General features: G+C 34.6%; 2 protein-coding genes across 2 annotated transcripts; one reads left to right on the forward strand and one right to left on the reverse strand.

Moving 5' to 3' along the window:
* Window positions 1-4613: 4613 nt before the first annotated feature.
* LOC133862548 (putative fasciclin-like arabinogalactan protein 20) lies at window positions 4614-5798 on the forward strand. The gene has a single exon (XM_062298382.1). It carries the CDS (start codon window positions 4614-4616, stop codon window positions 5631-5633), a length of 1020 nt encoding a protein of 339 aa, XP_062154366.1. The 3' UTR covers window positions 5634-5798.
* Window positions 5799-7340: 1542 nt separating this feature from the next.
* On the reverse strand, window positions 7341-14798 carry LOC133876455 (uncharacterized). The gene is made up of 9 exons (XM_062314736.1): window positions 14475-14798; window positions 13844-14031; window positions 11442-11620; window positions 10312-10596; window positions 10164-10222; window positions 10024-10060; window positions 9833-9904; window positions 9097-9418; window positions 7341-7945 (listed from the first exon to the last, which is right to left on the reverse strand). Exons 1-9 carry the CDS (start codon window positions 14593-14595, stop codon window positions 7520-7522), a joined length of 1689 nt encoding a protein of 562 aa, XP_062170720.1. The 5' UTR covers window positions 14596-14798; the 3' UTR covers window positions 7341-7519.
* Between the last annotated feature and the right edge of the window lie 9818 nt (window positions 14799-24616).

A 24616-nucleotide genomic window follows, 5' to 3' on the forward strand; every position in this document is an offset into this window, starting at 1 on the left:
TAAGTGGTTTCTCACAATCACCTACTCGAATTCTCTCAAATTTAGATAAATAATTTGAGAAAATCCTAATCATTAATTTCTATTAGAAAAAAAAAACCATAACATCTTATGCATTGGATGCAAAATGATAAATTCGATCTTATGATACCGAAACATTACTGATTTATTCACAATTCAAGCAAATTTTTGGGCTGAGTTTGTTATTGACACAATAGGTTAATTGCCAGCTCATAGGGAGAGGATCCACAGTTAAGAACAACCGTAGATCAACCTGAAAATATCAACTTCAATAAATATACATTTAAAATAAATGAATTTCAATAATTAACACAATACATTCATGTCATTCTAAAAATTACAGCCATTCATATGTTTTTATTTAACTATAGCCAAAATCAAAACGTAACCCAACACCAAATACCCTCTAAATCTACCAAAACAAATTGTTTTTTTTTTTTTGTTTCCTCAAACCGAATCAGAGAAACAGAGAACAGTAATGAGATCTGTAAACATAAAGAAACATTATACCCATAAAAATGTTAGCTAAACGGGACTTGAGTGACTTGAGTGATTTGATTAATCAATGTGCTGCATGCAATTAATAAAAAGCATATATATATATATGATAGACGCCTGATCCGTTTTCTTTTAAATTATTTTAATTAATTATTTCTCAAGTATTTTCTTGTGACTGATCATGGGTATATATTAGGGACACACACACACACACACATATATATATATATAGTACTGTACGTAATTAATTAAAATAATTTAAAAGAAAAAGAAACACTCAAATTTTGCCCATTCCTTTGGATATTAATTATCAATGATGACAAGAAGCATACATCAGTAAGAAACTAGTTGAAAATTAAGAAGAGCAGTTATTGTTAAGTAATACGACTTAAAATGTAAGTAGGCTTCAAACATGTGGATCAATCCCCCTGGCCGGCCTCTTCAGGTCAACAATGGCAATAAGGACACCCAGAGCCATGGACAGAAACTTGATGGAAGCCCAGGTGAACCCGAACATTGTAACAAAGCGATCGATCGATATTGGATACGTACGTACATATACTGTCAGATCTGTGCCTGTTTGTTTTTATAGCTAGGCACGTACTACGGTTCTATTTAATATAACTTGATGACTTTTGAAATTCACAATGAATATATCTGTAGGAAATTCAAAATGGCAGTACCCATACATGCATGCATGCATGCATGCACATAATTAAGTAAGCTCAAATTCCCGATGGAAAGGCCAAAAGTCACCATCGACCCTTTTGGTTTGAATTAATTTGCATCCAGTGGACCAAAAAAGTCCATTGATCGAGCTTCTTGTGCTATATTAAATGAGGGAGCCAGAAGTGTTTAATTAAGGACTTGATAATTCTATTCAGAAAATATATACATTGTGCTATATTATCTTCTTCCTTCCTTCTTTCTTTCTTTAATGATGAAGAATCTCGGTCTAAGGTAAAGTCACTTTGTGTACTCAAATCTGTAGGGCAAACCTAAGTTGTTGACTAGGCTTCTTCATTAACTAGTCGTGATCCGTCAATAGAATGCATGATGCCGGCCTGTTTATCGATCTTCTAGTTTTCAATACTAGTCATACCATACATATATATGTTTATTGTTAAGAATACTTGATATTATATTATTCTACAGCTATGTTTATTTATTTTCTTTTATATTTTAAGGTTAATTTACTTGTTCATTACTTATAGCCCTTTTATAAACAGAGGCCTAGCTCTATAATACATACACTTTAATATTCATGCTTAATAGCTAGCTAGTAACGATGTAATTAGAGCATTTTTAATTAGTAGACTCATCAAAATAATATATATATATTTTGGCTATTTTGGTGAACAAATTAATTTGCTAAAATTGTCCAAAATGAGCCCCTAGCAGCTTTACTAATTTGGTGAAAAAATTTACTCACTAACAATAATGAGCATTGTTTACTCATCAAAACAATAAAAAACACTTCAAATTTTTTCTTTTATCCTTTTTTTTTTTGTTTTATTATTATTATTTATCTCTCATGCATCACACACAGATTTCATTTTAAAAATGATTATTTAAATGGAGTAGTTACTGAAAATAACTAAAATGGTGAGGTTGCTAGATGTGCTTTAAAAAAGTAAATGCCTAAAATAGAGAAAAATAATTTTTAATTATTTTAACTAATAAAATTTGATAAGATATGATCGACTACAAGAAATATTTGCTTCCGTTCTTTATAAGTCTTTCTCTTTTATATCTTCACTTTTAAAATTGACAATGAATTTGTGGGAAATTCAAAATGGCACTCATGCATGCATGCACGTAGGCTCGAACGAATTCCTGAAAGGCCTCAAAATAAATCAGTGGACAAATTAAAGAAGAAGAATTTTTGGAGTCAGTACGTAGTGGAAGTCCACTGATCATCGAGCTTGAATGAGGGAGGAGGAGTAATAATAAGAAGTTGTTATTATATATATATATATGCACTCCTCTGTATCCTTTTTTCTATTGGCTTACAAAAAAATAAAAATAAAATAATAGGGTATATATATATGTATGCACAAATTCCCAACAGACCTTGGGAATAGATGTTCATACAAATATATTCATTATCGAGCAATGTGACTGAGAAAACACGAATATTTTGACTAGCATCTTCAGTCCCGTGGGTCGTGATTTGGAGCCATTTAATTTACCACTCTCAATCCTTTAAGGGTAAGGATATAAAAATAAATCATTGCGTATGTTCGACAATTCGGTCGTTAAAATTAAGACTAAATTTGAATTTGGATAGTAGAAATCCACTTGATTATTAAATGACAATTATTCGGCTAATATACATATTTAAAATTTATATATATTTATATATTAACTAGGTGTATAACATATACATATAATGTATATATATAGGGCCGAGTCCCCACCCACGGATCATTTAAATCTAGTTTTCGCAAGGCGTGTGGCTTCAAGTAGGAGTTGTTTGCAAATAAGAGGATTTGAACCTTAAGCTTGATGGTTATGCTGTCAAAGTCCAAGGCCCGGCCCTCACCACTTAAACTAACCCCTTAAGATTAACTATTGACGGATACAATATTATATTCATGCATCGACACGACCTGAACCCGATGTATAAACACAAATTGTCACCCCTAATTTCTATATTCCTTAGTCCACAGCCCATCAAATCCTCCTCATTTCAATTTCGTATTAAATTTTATACAATTTATTTGTGCATACTTCACATAAAATCTTGACCATAAAATAAATATTCATGCTATTTCTCTCCATTTAACGACATAATTCTTATGGCTAATATAAAAAAGAAAAAGAAACGACGTACTTCTTTGTAAAGATATCATTATTTTTTTTTTTATTTTTTTTAATAATCTTGGAGATCAGACGTTTCCCAATTAGTCTACATGTTACTTTAGATCGGCCATATAAACCAATTGGGTTTCAAAATTGAGGTTGAGCTTGATTTAAACAAGGTCAAAACATTTCCCAAGCTGTAGGCCTAAAACTTCAACAACAATATGACTGTATGATTAGTTAAGATAGATTAGAGACACATCGTTCACAAAAACAAAAAGCTAGTACCACTAAGCTTAACATCTTTTGCATTGAGTTAACTAAGAAAATCTTAATAGTAAGCATTTTGTTAACAAAAAGCTAATACGAGTAAGATTAAAATTGATTTCCAAGTGATGTGTCACCATTTTATCTGATGGCGACATTTCCTAAAACAATAAATCATATGGGATGATGTCACATTATTTTGGAACTAATTTTTAAAGAAAAAAATTTGAAAATTGTAACATTTCTCATCTCTAAATGATTAGGTAAGTATTAGAGCGAGGGTTGGCTCAATGGAACTTGAGGAGTTCTCATACTTTGTTGGGGTAGGAATAAAGAGTAAAAACAAAAAACTGAGAAAATCTTATGCATTAGATGCAAATGATTAATTCTTAACATCTTTTGCATTAACTTAACTCATAAAACCTCAATCATAAGTGGTGGTGGTGGTGATTCAGTGGTCTCAAGGTAATTTCTAAGTGGTTGGACAAGTATTAAGGTGAAAGTTAGACTATGATTCAATCGGACTTGAATGGTCGCCCCCTCTATCTTTTTCGAATGTAATAGTATCTTCTCAAATTATTTTTTCAAATTTGAGAGAATTTGGGCAGGTAATTGCTAGAAATCTACCTGACAAAATAAAAATTGGACTGGCCAACTACATATCCGATCAAATAAGTCCTATAAATAGTTTATCACAATCGTCTGCTCGAATTCTCTCAAATTCAAATAAATAATTTGAGAAAAAGAAAATAAACCCATAAAATCTTATGCATCCGATGCAAATGATAAATTCTTTCCGCTAACTTTGATCTACATCATTACATAAACACCATGCCTAATTATTGGACGACTGTGACCTTCCTCACAACCGCCCAACTAACCCCTATTCAAAAAATAACGAACTTTTCATTGCCGTCCAGATCAACGTACCCGACGCTGCCACGTTTCAATTCTTTCCCCGCCAAAAACCAAAACCAAAACCTTCCCTCGCAACATACCTCTCCACGAAGAAATCCATTCCATCAATGGCTTCCCCAATCCTTCTCCTCCTCTCTCTCATCCTCTTCTCCGTCTTCTCTCTCTCGTCTCCAATCCCCGCCGAGACCATAGGCGACGCGGCCGATATCCTGGCCGACTCCGGCTACCTCTCCATGTCCTTAATTCTGGAGGCCGTCTCCAACACCCTCCTCCCAAACTCTTCGTATCTCACCATCTTCGCTCCAGCCGACGGTGCCTTTGTTCGCTCCGGCCAACCCTCCCTATCCCTCCTCCAATTCCACTTCTCTCTCCTCCCTTTGCCCCTCGAAACCCTCAAATCCCTCCCCTATGCCGCCAAGATCCCAACCCTGTTCGCCACTCACTCACTCACCGTCACCACGTCCCCTTCCGACGACCGAATTTCTCTAAACAACCTCATGATTACCGGGTCGCCGATATTTGATGATGGGCTGTTGATTATCCATGGGATCGACCAGTTCTTTGATCCCAACTTCAACGCTTCGGTGCCGGTTCAGATCCCCGGGTCGAATCTTGGATGTGGGTTTTCAACGGAAAATGGTACGGTTGCTTTTTCGGGGGATTACTCGTTCCGTCAAGCAAGTGGGGTTTTGAGGTCCAGCGGGTACTCTGTGATGGCCGAGTTTCTTGATGTACAGGTGCCTGAGAATAAGGAGCGGACGATGATGACTGTGTTTGCTCCAGTGGATGAAGCCATGCTGAATAGGATCGGTAATTTCAGCGAGTACTCCTCGATCTTTCTCCGGCATATTGTTCCGTGCAGGCTCTTGTGGAATGATTTGGTGAAATTCGATGACGGGACGGCGTTGGTGACATATTTGGAGGGGTTTACAATAAATTCGACGAGGTGTGGTGACGTATTGATGCTCAATGGCGTGCCGGTTTTCTATCCGAACATGTATATCAGTGACTGGCTCGTGGTTCACGGCCTTCGCAAGGTTCTTGAGCTGCCGGAGAGATCAAAAGAAGCTGTAGGAGTTCCATCTAAGGAGAACGTGCCGGGTAATTGTGAGGAACGTGCCGGGTAATTGAGAGTTCTATGGCTTTTGCTTTCTGGTGAATATCTCTGTTACCATGACTTCTTGAATTTGGAGGTTCTTCAATTTTGTGGGATGTGATGTTTGATTTTGTAAATTCTGTTTCAAGGGCTCCCCTCGAATTGTTAGGAAAATGAAGAGTATACTTGAATTGTTCAACAGTAGTGCTTTAATCAATGAAGGCTCCATTCCAGAATTAGCATTTCAACTGATCTGCAATGCATGAGGGCTACTTGCTTGCATTTTTAGTCTTACTATTGACTTGTGATTGAAGAAATCATAGGATGGATGTGTGAAAATACAAGATTTTTTATTGCAGTTAATTAATTTCCGAAATCTTTGATGATAAGATACCATACATAGCCTTTGATTATTCTATATCATTATTATTGACACCATAGTTTGCAAACTCAACTGAAATTGATATTCTATGATATAAGCTTGTATATAGCTTTCTCTAGGTGGTGAAAAATCATAAATTCTTAAGCCTAGCGAACTTTAGGAGGCCATGAGAAACATGAGTGCGGCTGCGTGCTGTAAATTCTAGAAATATTGAAAACTGACAGGAACAAAAGTGTACATATATAGTTTTGACCTTAGTTAATGGAAATTAGTAAGTAGTTTACACTAACATGTCAAGCTCTCCCCCTCCATGTGAGTACTTGGCATTTAGCATTCAGCCATCATTTTTCAGAAGTGGAATCATTCCATTCTTCTGTCTCTGTTCCCATTGATTTCTGGTTACTGAGCTACAATGGAGTCCTTGAATCCTCTGTTCCTTGGCAAACATTCTCTTACAAGTGGAATCATTCCATTCTTCTGTCTCTGTTCCCATTGATTTCTGGTTACTGAGCTACAATGGAGTCCTTGAATCCTCTGTTCCTTGGCAAACATTCTCTTACATTCTCTTACATTCTGTTTCATTATCCAATACAGAAAGTTTTTCCGCAATTCTCTTACATTCTGTCTTGTGAAAAACATGCTTGTTTTGGAGAAGGATATATATGCTAGAAGCTTGGGTTCCCGTATATGCAAAAATTGAACTTCATCACAGTTTCACCTACAAATACAGGATATCAACTTTATAAGTAGACGAGAAATCTGATTCCCATATTTCTTTTTTCACCCACTAGAAATGTAGTTATTTGGTCCAAACTAATATATAGTTTTGTTGTTAGTGCTAGAAAAGAAATATGAATAGGTTCCTCAACAGATGCAGGAATTTTAACAGCAAAATGTGCCTTGGTTGTAGATGCATGGCAGTTATATAAATGATGCATCTAGGGGATTGAAGAGGTTTGTTTGTCATCCTAATGTTCTTGGTGTAACTGTCATGTTTATCATACCGTACATGGAATTATAAATAGCAATACAGCTCCCATAACAAAGTATGGGAACCATATTCAGTAACTGCTAGTCTGAAAGTCTTAATGGCAAGAAAATTTTTTTGGCCACATCGATGGTCATATTCCTCCTACATTTCCACCATCATCTTCTACCTCTTCTTTTGAACCGGTTACTAAACATCGACCACAACTACTTGTCCCAGATCATGCTTGTGAACCTGGCAAAGCAAAATTAATGATAGTTATCGCTCGTTCAGACTCTACAACTTCAGAAATCAGAATAACTGGCTTGCCTGGGAAAATAGATCTTTGAAGGATCAGTATAACAAAGTACATTAAGTAGGGCAAGACAGTAAGAAAGATGGACCAATTCATTCACTTTCACTATACATGTAACACAAATACACTATAATATTAAGCCCTCAACTCAAAATGGAGCTTCGCCCCACTTCGGTTCCTTCCCCCAGTAGGGGTTACAGTAAAACTCAAAAATATGAACCCATCTATAATACTAATTTTCTACAAAACGGACTAGACTGCACTTGGTGGGTTTGATATTGGTACATCATGGTTGATGTTACTACTAAAACAGTTCTTGAAACTCCTGCTTTCTATTGGTAAGGATAAGTTCACAAACGCTTCCTCCCTTTGGGGGCGGTTTGCGTAGAGAATCCACAGAACAAGACAGAGCAAGACTCCAACTGAAATCATGACCAATCCTGCATTCACTATCTTCAGATAATGGCCCAACGGGGGACAGTAACTTGTGGTGATCATTTTGAATGTATCCCTCACAAAATTGCAGTCCTGGAGGCTAAGTAAAGGCGGTGTGTAGTGCTCAAGTGCATAGCTCTCATTAACTGCAACCACCAACTGTCTGAAGATGTTTGGGGTCACCCTCCCCATGGTGGCGCACAGCCCAGATGCTGACACTTTGCATGTATAGTTTTGCCATACCTGAAAAAATTTACACAACCAAATAAGAGGACCTAATCAAATCTTGATTGCATGTTACAAAAGAGATAATAAAGAATCTTCCATGACGAATTATTCAGAATGGATAAAAAAAAATACCCTAGCAAACACCATAGTCCTTCCTCTGTTATCTTTTGTTCCTTCTTACGTAGACTATTATGTTCATATGGAAAGCCAGAACAGTTATGTATTAAGTGGTTTACACTGTTATGACCTTCTGTTCATCTTGCAATAGCACATAGGCAAAGTTTAATTCGAGAATCAAAGTCTTCGTTTAACATGGCGTAAGTCTATACAAAACCTTCACCACTTTGAAGCAGTCAAGCAATATAGCAGATTAGGGGAGTATTCATCTTCCAGAGGAAAAGAATGTGTTTATCTCTCTTTTATTTACTACACTTTTTGGGTATATGTGCAACATGAAAACTTCATTTCAATCAGAAAGCACATATGACATATCCATTCCCACAAACCATGACTAGAATGGGCATGTGAAACTCACTTCTATTAAATCCTTCACTATCACATTCTCTTTCATGTCCCAACCCCAGCACTCTCCTCCTAAACAATCTCTAATATCTTTTAAAATTCACGACTAAATTAGCACTTCTGGACAATAATTTAGATTTCTTTGCCATAAAAAACTTTGTATTAGAAAAACCTATTGAAAAGGAGAAGAAAAGGAAGGAAAAAATATTACAATCTCATTTCAATTTCAACCTAGACCAAAGCTGATAATGAAATATATAGTTAAACCCGAAGAGCAGTTAGCCAAACAGAAGACATTTAATTGTTCAACTAAATATGTACATGACCCATGCCTTGGATGGGAAGCCACAAGCAATGCCAGTGATTAAGCATTGCATATTAGATGTACCGTCTGTTATAATTTTCATCCCAACATGAAGCTACAAATTAACATTTCTGTACAAACTACCAGACGTTTCCAGCTCTCTTGAATGTATCAATGGTCTTCAATTACATTATATAACTCAACACATCCTGGTGTTAAGTGGATTCTATTAACTAGAGTTCTAGCTGTTTTGTCTCAATAATCAAGTAGTTTCAGAAACATATTCAAGAACAAGAAATGCAGATTTCCATGCCAAATAATTAGAATTGATTAAACGTACCACAGAAGCATTTGCCACAGACACCTCTTGAGACCCACATTGGCGATCTTGCAGCTGAGAGTCATAAGGATAACAGAGTGCCGGCATCAGAGGACCAGACTGATTGCAATAATAAGAACTTTCCTGAGAGGGATATGTATTGGCATATGTGTAAATAAATTCATTGACGACGTTTACAATTTGAACGATAACTTTTTTACTCTGCACAAGTGTCTGGTTTGTGGTTCTTTGGTCCACGCATGGAAGGATATTACTAAGAGCTGTTTCTGCATGTGGATATTCTACCCATTCCTCCATGGCCATACAGGTGTCAGAAACTGTACTGAAATTCCAAAAGTACTTCTTTTAGTAATTGGATTAAAGCATGTTTTGCATTTAGTTGTAAGTGCAGAAGTGAACGTAGCATATATTTCAAAGGCAACTACGAATGTCATAATCAGGCTGAGCTAGGTGTTTGGGGTCTTCATTTGAGGAGGGGGGGGGGGGGGGGGGGGGGGGGGGGCAGACTAGTATGATAACCGAATGAAACATATATACAAGACCTACAGACTGCAGAAACAACACATAACTTCAATTGTTTTATGGCAAGCAACTTTCTGAACATCACTTGTTAAGGGAACTTAGATAATTGATATCAAACTTTTCAATTCACATGAACAATCATTAAAAAAAGAAAAAGAAGAGAAAAGAAAAACAAACTTGGTACAGATGTATCCAACTAAAATCCAATTCTTACTTGTTGAGAATTACAAAAACTCCACAAAGCACAAATGTAATCACCACAAGCAGCCATCCACTTATTATGAATCTGCAACAATATGTTCTTAGCCATCAAATACAAATGTGAAAAGCATCAAGCATATTGAAGTAGGAATTGTACTGGATGTGGCACATGTCCACTAAACGCAAAAAAAAGAAGAAGCTTACATATGGATTGCATGTTTGTGCCCAAGGATAGAGAGTACTGCCACAATATAAATCAGTAGGTTACAAAAAGGCAAGAGTCTAGTGGATGAGAAAAAATAGAAAAAAGATATCATTCATTTGGATTTTTCAGCAATACGTACTAAGGCCAATCAGAGCCAGGAGAAGCATTACTGCTGCCACAGTTATTAAAGCAGAACGCCTGCAACAATGGACTCAAAATTAACCAACTAACATCATGATGTTGAAAAGGAATTCCAGATATAGATAAAAAGGCTAGCATATACATACACAGCATTGAAGACTTTCTTTATTTTGACAGAATTTTCACTTGTCTTCTCTGTCAGTGTATCTGCTGCAGTATTGAGATCCATATTCAACTTGTCAATATCATCCATAACATCAGAAGGGAGGAACACCTGGGCCACACTAATAGTTTTTGCTAGGGATAGATATCCTGTGACATTTCTTAGGATCTCCACAGTATAGTCCGACTGGTTTACAACATAATTCAAAGTTCGCAAAACTTCACCGTGAAATTCATCCTGCCCAACGGAGAGGAGGATACACCCAGTACTGTGTGAGAAAAGGACCAGGAGGAATTAGTAAATTTAGGAATAGTAAAGACATAATTTATCGTGTTAAAACTGGGAAATGCATGCAAGAAATTAAGAAAATCATGAAACTTCATACCAAAAAAAATAATTTTCCGTTCAAAATTAAAATGCTAGTGTCAAGACAAGAAGCGATGTCAAGTATAATTGGTTCCAACGTGAGTTTTAGTGTTCCAGCAATTATGATATGCTTCAAGTCCTAGAACATAAAGGAAACTTCTGAAGAATTAAATGGAGGCCTTCCACTTAATTAACCTCAGGGCAAAATGAAGGGAATATAGAGAAGAAAATGCTAGGAGAAAGAATGAGAGTTTTTTCTTATACTCTGCATGATCAAAAGATCTAAACTTATAACAAAAGTGAAGGTTTGGCATTTGCCACAAGGCACATAAATGTAATTATTTGCAAATAGCCTTTCAGATGGGCAGCTCATAAAATAGTTAAAGGTTATTAAATACAGAATGATAAAGTTCCTTTCTCTGACAACAGTATATTAACGTGTGCATGCATACTAGCGAAACTAAACCACTTTCTGTCCTACAGAAACACACATAAAAATGTTATCATATTCAACTTCAAACATAGAATCAAGTTCACTTAACAATTTTTCATGGGAGACATAAAAGTATAGCACTGGGTGTCAATATTCAGACTTACATAGACAAGTTAAAGAATAAATTTAAGAAAGTATTAAGGACAAAAAAAATGATAATGGAAAAAAATGAAAAATAAAAAAACAAATAAATAAAATCTCCAGTTACAAAGATAATAGTAATAGTTCAAAATGATTGAAGTTCAGAATATTACGCTGCAGCGCATGTGAATACTATAAGTAGTATAAGACAAATTCTTTGTGAACCGGGTGATCCTTTGCCTTTTATGTTTATCCTCCACCCACAGAAATGATGAACCACGAGAGACAAGCCAAAAGAAAAAAACCACAGGACAGCAAGAATGAAATCAGGGGCACCTGTAAATCCAACAGACTGCAGATATAATGGTTAAGATATGATGAACACATGTTAACAATAACAATAATGATAATGATAATGATAATTATTATTCTTATTATTATTTTTCATCTCAGAAGAGTATGCAAGCATATAGAAAATACCAACTGAAAGTGGAAGAGGAGCAACAGATAGAATGCACTGCTTGTATTTATTACCAGTTTAAGAATGTAATCTAAAGCAAAACATAGAAGGTAATGCACATTGAGTTTTGCACAACAATCAAGCCCCCCTATTAGGCGGGACTTGACATATTATTACTCAACAAATTCACAATATCCTGAATCAGCAACTACTTTTTGAACACAAATATTGTACAAAGACAAAGACACACAAGAGCATAGTTTTCCATTGTTATACCAACAACACCCTCTTACTCTTTTCCTTTTTTAATTGGTAAGTAACTCAACACATATATGGGACTTGAACCTGACATGTGACGCCCCACATCGCCTGGGAATGAGGATGTGTTATTTGTATAAATGCACCCTTTATGACACAACGCGTTTTAAAGCCATAATGGCGATGAACCTATCAGAACTCCGTAGTTAAGCGTGCTTCTGCGAGAGCAATCTCAGGATGGGTGACCTCCTGGGAAGTCTGGTTTGGGGAGCCAAAAAGCAGACAATATTGTGTCATTGGGAGTGGGTTGTTACAAATGGTATCAGAGCCATTGCCCAGCCTGAGATGGTGGGAGCGTGTACAAGCCCATGAGGGTCGCCAGCGGGGACGCTAGGTCCTAAGAGGGGGTGATTGTGACGTCCCACATCGCCTGGGAATGAGGATGTGTTATATGTATAAATGCACCTTTTATGAAACAACGTGTTTTAAAGCCGTGATGGCGATGAACCTATCAGAACCTCGCAGTTAAGCGTGCTTCTGCGAGAGCAATCCCAGGATGGGTGTCCTCCTGGGAAGTCTGGTTTGGAGAGCCAAAAAGCGAACAATATTGTGTCATTGGGGGTGGGTCGTTACACGACACCTAACCCACCACCCTGTATATATATATATGTTTTTAATAAGTCATGAAATGCATATCAAATAGCGCAGATGGGCGCAACCCTAATACATAGGCAATATACAAGAGAACGCCTAACTAGAAAAAGAAAAAAGTATAAGAAAATCATTAAAACTAATCATTAGGGGACCTAAAAATGCAGCTGTCCAAGTAAAAAGTGAGTAAAAGAAGGACATGAGCTCCTCCAACGTCCTCTCTTAGTTCTCGAAATTTTCTGTCATTACGTTCCCTCCACAAGCACTACATAAGGCAAGAAGACACTATCTTCCACACAACAACACTCTCAGAACGACAACCCGTCCACTAGCAAGCAAACAAATCAACCACTCGATTAGGCATAACCCATGACATCCCAAAGTGACTGAAGATAGCATTCCATAGAGCACAGGCAACCTTACAATGGAGAAGAAGATGATCCACAGACTCTTCATTCCGTTTGCACAAACAACCCACCAGCCAATATTTAATGGGGAGCAGAAGTGTTATTTGACCCAAAGGCCATTGGCCCCTCTTATGGGACATTGTGGCTTGTGAATTGTGATCTGCTCAACTCTTTCACTGCAACAGATATGTTATACACGGTATACACCAGTGGCAGAATTTTTGGGCTGGTATATATTTTGATATTAATATATCTTGGTTGCATCCCCTGCTTTCAAGCAGTTCACCATGGCAGCGCTTTAGAATAGAAATAAACGTATGGCCATAAAAGTATAAAATCTATCTCATGCATTAATTTACTAAGACTTTTTTGTCCTTTTTTTTTTTTTTTTTTTTTTTTGCCCTTTTCTTTTAAATTGATCCCAAGTTAGTTTCATATGACCCACAATCGAGTTGAGCTTCCAGAACATTGATTCATTCTGAAATTTTCTTACAAAGAATGTGCTGATTGAGGTCAGAAGAATAGTAGAAAAATTGGGCACAGTGCGAGTAGTTCTATCACTCTCTAATTCCTGAAGATTATCATATTTTTCATCAAAAAAGCTTTTCGTTTCTCTCACAAACCAGTAAACATAAAGAACATACTTTCCAGGACAATAGTTCCACAAACTTCTTCAAATTATCAAGTAGATCTTAATTTCACAAGCGCAGAAGCAGGAAAGTATTGCAAAGCTTGCTGGGCAATTGAATTTAAAGGAATCAATCTAATAGCAGCTATCATAATCTGAAACAGGACTTACAGCCCAGTAATGGCGATTGGCAATGTCCCAACCACCTCGGTAGCGCCGAAACCCACGAAGAATGTCCACCCTATTCGTCCGATTTGCCGCCAAAACGAGCGTGCTCTGAGGGGCATTATCGGTTGCAGGCCCTGGAGCTTGTGCAGCCTGCGAAATTGCATTCTTCCACGGCCCCAAATTCTGTTCTCCTGGATATATAACAACAACAATACGAACACAAATTCACAAAACTAAATTATTCGAACTCAGAAACAAAAACTAAGGTGTCTTTGTATTAAAGCGTACAAGGTACACCGCCAGAAATTAATGTCTAAACGGTAAACCTTAATACTTTATAACAGACAAAACTTTTGTCTCGTTTGGTAGCTGAGAAAAATGAGGGAGAAAATTTTTTCCCATTATATGATTTTCAACAAAAAAAAAAAGCAGAAAAAAGAGGAAGAAGAAGAAGAAGCGAGCTAATATTTTCAGTCTCCTTCTCCTTCCGTTTTCCGTTGTTTTCTCAGCAAGCAAACAAGAAAACGAAACGACGCTTAGAAGATCGAACCCATTACTCCGATCAGCGAACAAAAACGAAGAATAAAACTGCTGCATTCAGAATTTTCAAGCGTAGGGACTCGAGAGGACGGACCTAGAATGAAGTTGAGAGGATCGGGGTGGTGTCCATTGCGAGGCTGAGCCGAAATGGAGCTCAGAGATGCCAAAAGGAAGAAGAAGAAGAAAGAGAGCCCAGCGACCAAGAATTGCTTCATGTCATTCGCCAATCTCTCTCACTGACTCACAGCAGCCACCTCCGAAGACGAACCGAGACCATTTTCAATCCAAATCCCTGGAAAAGATTCAGATTTCAGAGTCTGATCGGCATTTCAGTATACTTGTCCGCTTTGTATTTGATGAGAAGGCAACGGAAGATTTATAGGACGCAGATTCGGAGCTAAAAAGAGAAAAAGTCTCACATGGTGGGGTTTCAGTGACGGTGATTAGGCTGTGGATACGAAAAGAGCGGGTGTTATTAATTTAATCCTAATCAATCGCCTTCTTTCTTTTCCTCCTTTTTACTGTTAATTGAATGACTCAATTAAGTAAACCACAGTTTTTTCTTTTCTTTTTCTTTTTCTTTTCTTTTTTTAGCAATTAAGTAAAGCACAGTTAATTCACACACGTTTTACTTATTTGGCCTTTGCTTAACACGGTTTGCTTCCTTTTTTATTTTTCTTTTCTTTTTTCACTTTCTGTTCACCGATTGCTCTTCCTTTGATCAATCATGAATTTAATACAAAATTAAGCGTTTGATTCGTTTAATAAAATAAGTTGAATTAAGCTTGATATACAGTTTCATATTCATGTTTCAAAACGATCCGAACCTAACAAATGATACAAAAGCCGACAATTTTTAATATAACGTAAATCCGACACAAAATTAAAGAAGTATAATCGATATATTAGACTTTTTTTAATTAAAATTAAATTACATAATCTTATATAAATTGTACTCGTGTAAAGTTGTGTATATGGAGAAAGAAAGATCGGCAGGTTGTTTTATTTGAACAGCTTTATGATCCCACTAATCTAAGTACTAGTTTTAAACAGAAACTGAGAAAATAATCTACAGTGCTTATGTGCACCATACCACAGTACGTAACATGTGTTATACTTGAGATTTCGTTGACTCCAATTTCGTTTAGTGGGCATGATGATGATATCGGAGGGTTGTTATTGAATATAATATGCGTGTGTTCCAAGTAGAGTACAAAACGGCGAGTGTAATTTAGTTAGGGAAAGCCGTGGGAAGGAATAGAATGGAAAATGTGTTGTGACTTGTGAGTGATTAGGAACATGCGGGGCCCACCCACCGCCTACTCTCCTTGTACGCGCTTAGGCGGTGGTCATGCTTTTTTGCATTGAAAGCAGGGCACCGTCTGCGTCACCTCATCTCCGATGGGGATGGCTCCGTTTGTCAACTATTTCTCCTCATATTTGAGGATTTTTTTTTTTCAGTATTAATAAAAAGTAATGAATGTGATTCGGAGCGGAAAGAATTTATGTGAAAAAGTAAATATTTTATTTAAATAATAATAAAACATTATTGATGTAATGTAAAAAGGAGAAAAAATTTAAAAATATTTTAAAGTTGATATTTTTTTTAGAGAAGTAAAAATAAAGAAAAGAGAAGAGAGGGAAATATTATACAGGGTCTTATAAAAGCCAATTATATTTTGAAAACTTCAATTAATTCTTTTTGAATTATCGTTATTTTTATAATTATCTCTCCAAATTTAAAAAAATTTCAATTTAGCGTATTTACTTTTTAATTATTTTTTTAATTTCATTAATTAGTTAGGAATTTTTATTGAATCATGTCAAAATTTTTAAAATACTCTTTTTTTTTAAAATATATATATATATATATATATATATATATATATATATATATATATATATATATATATATATATATATATATATATATATATTAATTTTTTTTAAAGATTCAGAAATGGGTATTTTTATAAATTCTATTAAATCTTGATAATAAACGCTTAAATCCTTGTAAATTTTTTTTTTACATTTTTTCCTTTAAAAAAAATTGGAGTATTTTGAGACTTTAACATTCGTATGTTAGGATTTAACAGAAAAATTTTAATAGAAATGTGGAATTGAAAAAAAATTTAAAATATTGATACATTAAATTGAGAGTTTTTTTAAGTTTATAAGGGGTAATTACAAATAAGATGGAATTTCAGGAAATTAAATGAAGTTTTTTCTTATTTTTTTCGTGTGATTAATGATTTAAAGAGACAATACGAGAAAAACCATATGAAAAGTGATCCAACGGTGAAAAATTTACTTAAACAGATACGTCATTATCCATCCAAAATTACAAATCTCCACCATTCACGCTGCTGATGATACCATTACGATAAAAAGTTGATGGGCATGGTTTATTAAATTATTTCTAGCTTTTTGCTTTATTGCTTTTTCAGAACGACTTTCAGATCATATATATATAATATCAGCACGCCACGTACGTATACATGGCTTTCTTGGGAGTTACCTACCTAATTAATCCTCCCTCCACCATCTGAAACACATCGCATATTCTTGTCGTGTCTTTCTTAATTTCCTTGTTCATGCATGGAATTAATCCCTATCCCTATCCCTATCCCTATCCCTATCCTCGATCGGGTGTTGTCAAGCGTGACTTGTAAATAGTATTAACTTGACGATTATTTTCATTTAAGGGATTGATCAGTGTAATTACCCATTTGTACGTGGGAAAAGGGATTTTAATTATTTGCTTCCAAAAATAAGTTGGATATCATAGATCAGTTCCAATATTTTGTGATTATTATCATTATTATTATTTTTTAATGAATAATATTCATATTTCAAGAGAAATACATAAATCTGTCGGAAATATTTTGAGCAGGTGTACCAATATTTCACGTTCCCCGCCATTGTTTTTTTAAGTTTAGGATATATAGATATACGTGTGTATTCCCTGACATAAAGAAATACATAAATATAAGGAAAATGTTAGATTTACAACACCAATACAACAACTGTACAACAATCTCTCACACGAGGGTGGGTCTCATATACTGGGGTCCACTCTCATGTGAGGGATTGTTGTACAGTTGTTGTATTGGTGTTGTACAAGAATCAAATCCCTAATATAAAATAGAGTAATGATTCACTACCACCTAAATATACAACTTTTCACCACCTTGTCTATGTGGCAAGGTGGTCCCCCACTTTAATTTATTTTTAAAAAATAAAAAAACTCAAAAAGTAGTGGAGGACCATCTTGCCACATAGACAAGATGGTGAAAAGTTGTATATTTAGGTGCATTGAATCATTATTCTATAAAATAAGGACAAGTATATTATATATATAAATATAGTGGGAGTCCAACTAAATTCCAAAAGAAGGGCCAAATCTCACATGCGTACGTTATTGTTTCTGTTGGGCATAGCTTGGCTTACCCGTTTTAATTGGAGTAGTTTAAGGTCTACATCAAATGCGTGGGTCACAATCCTTTTCCAGGCAAAAATATTGACAAAGCAGAAGACAAATTAACTATATATAGTGGTTCATAAGATTTTTTATTTATTTATTATTTTTTTTTCTAATTTTATGACAGAAATTCTAAGGTACGATGACTTCGTATATACACCGTTAAAGGGTAAATTTCGGACTCGTGCAAGATGCCCTCCACACGAATTCAGTAAGACTCGACTTTCTTGTGATCGAATATGGCAAATTTCAAAAAATTGTTAGCACTTAAAAGAATTCGAATATTAAACTTGATGAAAGGTGCCTTAAAGTTAAGTGGTAATTCATAAGGTTACTCCTATATGTATGTTAGATTATCAAAGTAGTTAAAAGATTGCAAAACTGTGACGTAACCCTGGGATAACTCCACCTTGGGTTTGGTTTGATTAATTAATTACCTGTTGTTGTTAATTATCATATCTCAGGAAGCACAAAGAGAGTTCATTTTTCTCTGGTTAATTGGTTCTCTTTAAAGGTTTTTTATATTTTGTAAGAATATGAATTAAATTATTAAATTTATTAATTCTTTAATTTTTTAGGATATGTACGTACGTAATGAATTAATATGGTATCTAAGTTCAAACTTTATCTTTATTATTCACTTCTCATTTCAATTAAGTATTTTACATGCAGGCTAAATTTAACTTCTTAAGGGGAGTTTGAACCCAAATGTAAAAGAGAGTATTAAAATATGAATTAAATAATTAATTCATTTATTCCTTTTAATTTAAACTTTTAGATTAAGTGGTAATTTAACATATTTTACGCCAGTTTGAGATTGCATTGAAAGCTTTTCCGAAAAAGCTTGATATAACTTTTTAGAAAAAAAAAAAAATTTATGTTCAAAATTACCCTAAAGTTAAAAAAAAAATAAAAAATAAATTATTTATCAAATCAACATTTTTTTTTTTTTTTTTGTTTCCTGAAAGAACTTTTTAGATATTAAAAATACATGTTTAAGCTATATATATATATATATATGGAGTTATTCTAGACGTTATATCTATGTCCCTCTTGTTTTTCTCTATAACTTTTTCCATGTGTCGGCAGCGCTATCCGGTTCACCGGTGCTCCTATTCTCCAAGCAATTTGGGACCATGCCATGCATGCATATATGCAGTTAATTGTGACCTAAAATGGAGGTTGGACAGCCACCGTTATTTGTATAACAACGTAACCTTGATCATTAATTAGACTTGCCAACAACCAACCCTAGCTACTTATGTAAGTTATGTTGTCAAGAAAATTAAGCTTATATTATTATTATTCAAGAGGATAAGTTTTACGTAAATGATTTATCGAACACGCAACAAAGAAAAAGTTGATAGGTTCGAATGACATGTTTTTCTCCGGGGACGCTTAACATTTATTAGAATAGAGTTTGAGAAAGAAATTTGTGTCTCTGAATTTATGAGTGTATGGGAATGTTATTTTCGACATTATTGCGCATTGCTTCACCCATTAATAGATAGCTATCGAATTTAATGCCATGAATAATACGATTCCATTAGCTTACCATTTTGTCTTAATTTCCTCTCCCTCCATTTAGGTCGTAGGGAATTTCCAGCCATAGTTTAACATACAGCATGGGCAAGTAGCCGTGGATATTTTCATTAAAGAAAAAAAAAAAAGTATTGATGTCTTTAGTATTTCCCTTTCACCTTTGGACTACAAGAAAGCTGAAAAGGAATGCCTTTATCATTTTACATTTTTCAACATATATAATTTTTTTTTTTTTTTTTTTTTTTTTTTTTTTTTGGTTAAAAGGCGGAGAGGAGAGCAGGCCCAGAGATAAAAAAGAAAAAAAGGTGTTTGAGGAGGAGAGAGGCTCCACGCCTCTCTCCCCCTAATGGTTCTTCACTCCTAGTCTTTTTAGGGCTACGAAGGTTTTTCGTTTTTTCACTGCTTAGATCCAGTGAAGCTTTCGTTATATATCCTATTTCTTTTAGGGTTATGGAGCTTTTGTTCTCCTAGTCATTTTAGGGCTAGTCATTTTAAGGCTACGGAGCTTTATGTTTTTTTTTTTTTTTTTTTTTTTCCTTCTTGTTTTTGGTTTCTTCAGGTAAGAAGGCTAACACAAGACGTCTCGTAGGGAAGCGGCCTCTCCATCTATGTCACTTGCGAAAGTTTGGCTGAACTTTATTCTTCTGCATCTATTTTTGAGGCCAGATCTATGTTTTTCCGCCGGTTCTTGCAAGACACGCGTAGTTTCGCTTTCGACGTTGGCTTGTGTTAAGTGCTTTCTCTAGTGCTTTTTTTTTTCTCTGTTTGTTTAGAGTAGTTTTTTAAAGTCTGTTTGTTAAATTTGCAGATTTTACTGGACTTTTTATGGCTTGTTAGCTAAATCAGTCATTTTTTCTTTTCTTTGTTAGTGGTGCTTTATTGTTAATGAGTGGCTCAAACATTTGTCCTTTTAATATTTGTTTATTTGTAGGCAACACTCAAGTCAAATTTTTCTGGTTTAGTGTGTAGGGTGTCGATGTACCTCTATTCACTGTATTTGCCTTCGCGCCTCTTCAAATTAATGCATGGTAACTCCCATTATTTTGTTCGAAAAAAAAAAAAATACATATATAATAATTTCATCTATAATTCTATCAATTGCCGCCGGCCAGTGGCGAAAATAGGGGGCTGCGCCCAGAACCCCGCAAAATTCTTGGAAATTAAATTTTATACGTAGTTTTTTACCCCCCACCCCCAAAAAGAAAGAAAAAAATTATATATATATATATATATATGTTAGAATTTTCCTTTAAATTCTGCAAAAAATTTCAAAATACCTTCCATTTTTGTTAAAAAAAAAAAAAAAAAAAAATGCAAGAATTTAAGTGTTGGTCAGAATTTAACGGAATTTATAAAAATACTTACGCCTGAATTTTATAATTTTTTTTTAAGAACAAAACATAGTGGTATTTTTAGAATTTTGATAGGATTTAACGAAATTTCTAACAGAGGGTTAAAATTTAAAAAAATTAAAAGATTGATACCTTAAATTGACACGTTTTGAAGTTTGGGTACTTTATTTTAAAAGTGATGAAAGATTAGAGATTATAAGTAAGTTTTTCCTAGAATGTATAATGTATTTAATTAAAAACTGGATAATTAAAATAAAAAAATTAAATTCTAATTAAAATTAGTAGAAACTTTGCATTGCCTAGTCTAATGTTAATGCAATGCATGCTACGAATTATGTTTCTTTAGAAGAAGACGTCGTACTCTTATCTTTTACCCTTCCCCCAGCACCTTGTTGATCATTTCATTGAAAGCTCAAAGCCAAAGGGGTTGCTTCTTAATTTTTAAGCCATTTTCACTCTATCAAAGTTCACAACATTAAATCACGAATAATTTTATATATGTCAATACACAGATTCACATTTATATTAAAATAGGCATGCTTGAAAATTATGGTTTAAAGTTTCACGTGAGTTTACTTATCTTGCTTGTTAAATTTCTTCACAAATCCTTCCCCATAAGCTTTGGCTCATTCGTTTGAACGATAGGTATCATTATGACAGTACCTGGACAGTGTTTGAACGGTGTCGTTCTAACAGCATGAACATTGTTAAAATAGTATATTGTTCATCGTTAAAAAGGTGAGGTTTCTTCTATGCCCCACGTGGCTCCCCACCTAACCGTTCAAATGGTACGGTTCTGTCTGTGCCACGTGGCACACCGTTCGAACGACATCTTCCAACCGTAATTCACACTAATTGACTAGCAGTGAGATATCTAGCTAGCGTACGTGGTTTTTTATATAACTTTTATTGAGGGTAGGGGTGACGATTTGTGTTCGAGTGTTGAGCTTGGGTCGTGTTGAGACATGTGTATAAGATTATATAGGTCAATCTTAACTCAATATATTTAATTAAACTAGTCAGACTCTTCAATCTAACCCATTAATTTTGAGTTAGGTTCGAATTGGGTTTTCGAATCGTGTAAAAAAATGTCGAGTTCTGGTCATGTCTAAATCAACCCTAACCGACCCATTTAATTAAATAGGTTAGATCCCTCAATCATAACCCTCTAATTTTGTGTCGAGTTCATTTCTTTTTAATAATAATAATAAAAAAAAATTTCATGTGAGTAAATTCAAACATTAGGTCAATCAGGAGATTGAAACCTCGACCAACATTATGAAAAACATGCCCACTTACCAATTAATTGAGGTGACCCCAAGAAACAAAAGGCCTGTTGGGTAGACACAAAATGTGAGGGAACATGCTAATTAAACAGGAGATATTGGAGCAGCTGAGTACTAATGTACATGTCTCGATCTCCAGCAAGAAGATGATGAGTAGTTGTAGCCATCTTTGTCGTCATCTTCACCTTTTTGAATTTGGGTGCTCTTTTTCTCCATTGATCAGTTTGCATTGGGACCATGTCATGTGACTTGCTGGCTGCTAGCTGCTCGATCTCAATTAATTAGTTGACGTTACTAATTAAGCCACTGTTTCAGTTATATGCCCCTGCCTACAAAGGTTGTACGTCCAACCACCCTTATTAACTGTATAATAACAACCTTAGTTAATTTATCAGACTTGTCAACAACCAATGCTCTCCTAGATCTCATCACAAACCTTAATCCTAGATATTCAAGATTTCACCAAAAGTGATCCTCGACCGATGAGTAGTATTCAAGATTTCACCAACTGACCAAAAAAAAAAAAACAAAGAACAAGGAAAATCTGATAAGAATTTTCAAGAATACAAGATGGGCAAGCAGCAAGAGATTGATGATAAAAAGATGATATTTTTATTATGTAATCTTCATTATTTAGCATTCCCTCTCTCCATCTAACTACAAGAAAGAAGTGACAAAAGGGTTGCCTAACAATAAAATTGGCAATTTTCAACACGACTAATAAATCTGACGCGAAATTAGTAGGTTAAAGTTGAACGGTTTAATTTGCTCGTTTAATTAAATGGGTTTAATTATGGTTAACTTATATAGTCTTAATTATATTCATGTTTCGATATGTGACATTTAGACTTGATAATTTTCGACACAACCCGCGAATCCGACATGAAACCAATACGAAATTAGCAGATTAAGGTTAATCTATATAGTCTTATACATATGTCTCGACACAACCTGAACTTGACACGTAACATTTAGGTTAGACAATTTTTTATACGACCCGTAAATTCAATACGAAATTTTCAAGTTATGATTAACCTAAATAATCTTATACTCATGATTATTAGATACGATTCAAATCCGACACAAGAATACGACCTTGTCATTCCTAACCACCTAACAGGGATAGTAACAAGAGAAAGAGGTGCAAAAGCCTTGCCTAAAGTAATTTTCCTCATCTAATTAATAGTTCAACCTATAATTCTAGATATTGGGATTGGCCCAATTACAATCTTTAATCAGAAGGAAGAGGAAATCGTGAAGTTGTAGTAACTGGAAGTTTGCTTTATTTCTTTTTCTCACATGGGGGAGATCGATCCTCAGCACTTTTCGCATGATCTGGTAATTATACGCATAATGATTGCTAAATCCCAAATAAGAGATCCGCAAGAAAAGGAAACCAATGAACCTAAACCAACTAAGGAATCGTATAATTGCTGCAAAATTTCTATTTTTTTACTTATGTTTGTTTCACACATTTTTCAACGCATTCATCATTCTTTTTCTTTTTCTTTTTCACAAAAAAAAAAAAAAAAAAAAAAAAAGAAAAAGAAAAGAGTTGCAATCAATCCAACTTTTTCGTTATTAGGCTTATTGTGATTCTGAGAATGGCAGCCCATTCGGCGGCGTTTTGAGAGGAGCCCAATGAGCAAACGAACCTAATAGTAAAATATCTTAAAATTTAAGAAAAATTACAGTTTAGCCCCTCAAGCTGTTAGCCGTTTTGCAAGTAAGTTTACAAATTACTAACGTTTGGACTCTGGCCTCCTAAACTGCCAAAACATTTCAAAAAGGCTAATTTTGTCTAAATATGCCTATAATACTCCAGTGATGTGTCATTTTTCATTTAAAAAATAATAAAAATTAAAAAAAAAAAAAAAAAAAAAAAAAAACTAATTTTATTTTTATTTTTTATTTTAAAAAAAATAATATTGCATCTCATTTATACAATAAGTTTTACAATAGGGAATACAACAATTATGTTCTCATGATATAGTACTGCCCGAATGTAGTGTGTAGATTGCAAATTCTGAACACTACTCTAAATAAGAAATTCTGTAATAACAGAGAATAAAAAGATATAATAAAATATGTAGGAAAAATATATTTTATAAATTACGAAAGCAGTTTATTACAGTTTCTAACTATTGAAAATGCAGTTTCAATATCTGATTGTTGAAAAAGCAGTTAGAAAATAGAGTTTCTGACAGTTGAAAAAACTGTTAAATATTTTAAAAATATAACCGTTAGAATAGCAGCTGTACGCATTAGAAAAATACACATGTAAATAATAAGTTTGTGGCTCGCGTGTGACAATGCGCAAGTGCTAAGTGCTTCTAAAGCGTTAAAAAGCAACACGCATGGTGCGTGCAACGGCCAGTGCTTCACATTGGGTGACACAAGTAACATTTGTGTACTCAAATTTTCAATGTGAAGCAAAGAGTAATTAAAAAAAATAGAGGAAAAGTTGAAATATTAAAATTTGAGAGAAACTTAAATTTTTATGAAATAATTTTCAGCAAAAGTTAACACCCATGCCTGTTCGACAACAATCAAAGTTTTATGTCTTCACCTTCAC

Source organism: Alnus glutinosa, chromosome 1 (genome assembly GCF_958979055.1).
Source record: "Alnus glutinosa chromosome 1, dhAlnGlut1.1, whole genome shotgun sequence".
Lineage (NCBI taxonomy): Eukaryota > Viridiplantae > Streptophyta > Magnoliopsida > Fagales > Betulaceae > Alnus > Alnus glutinosa.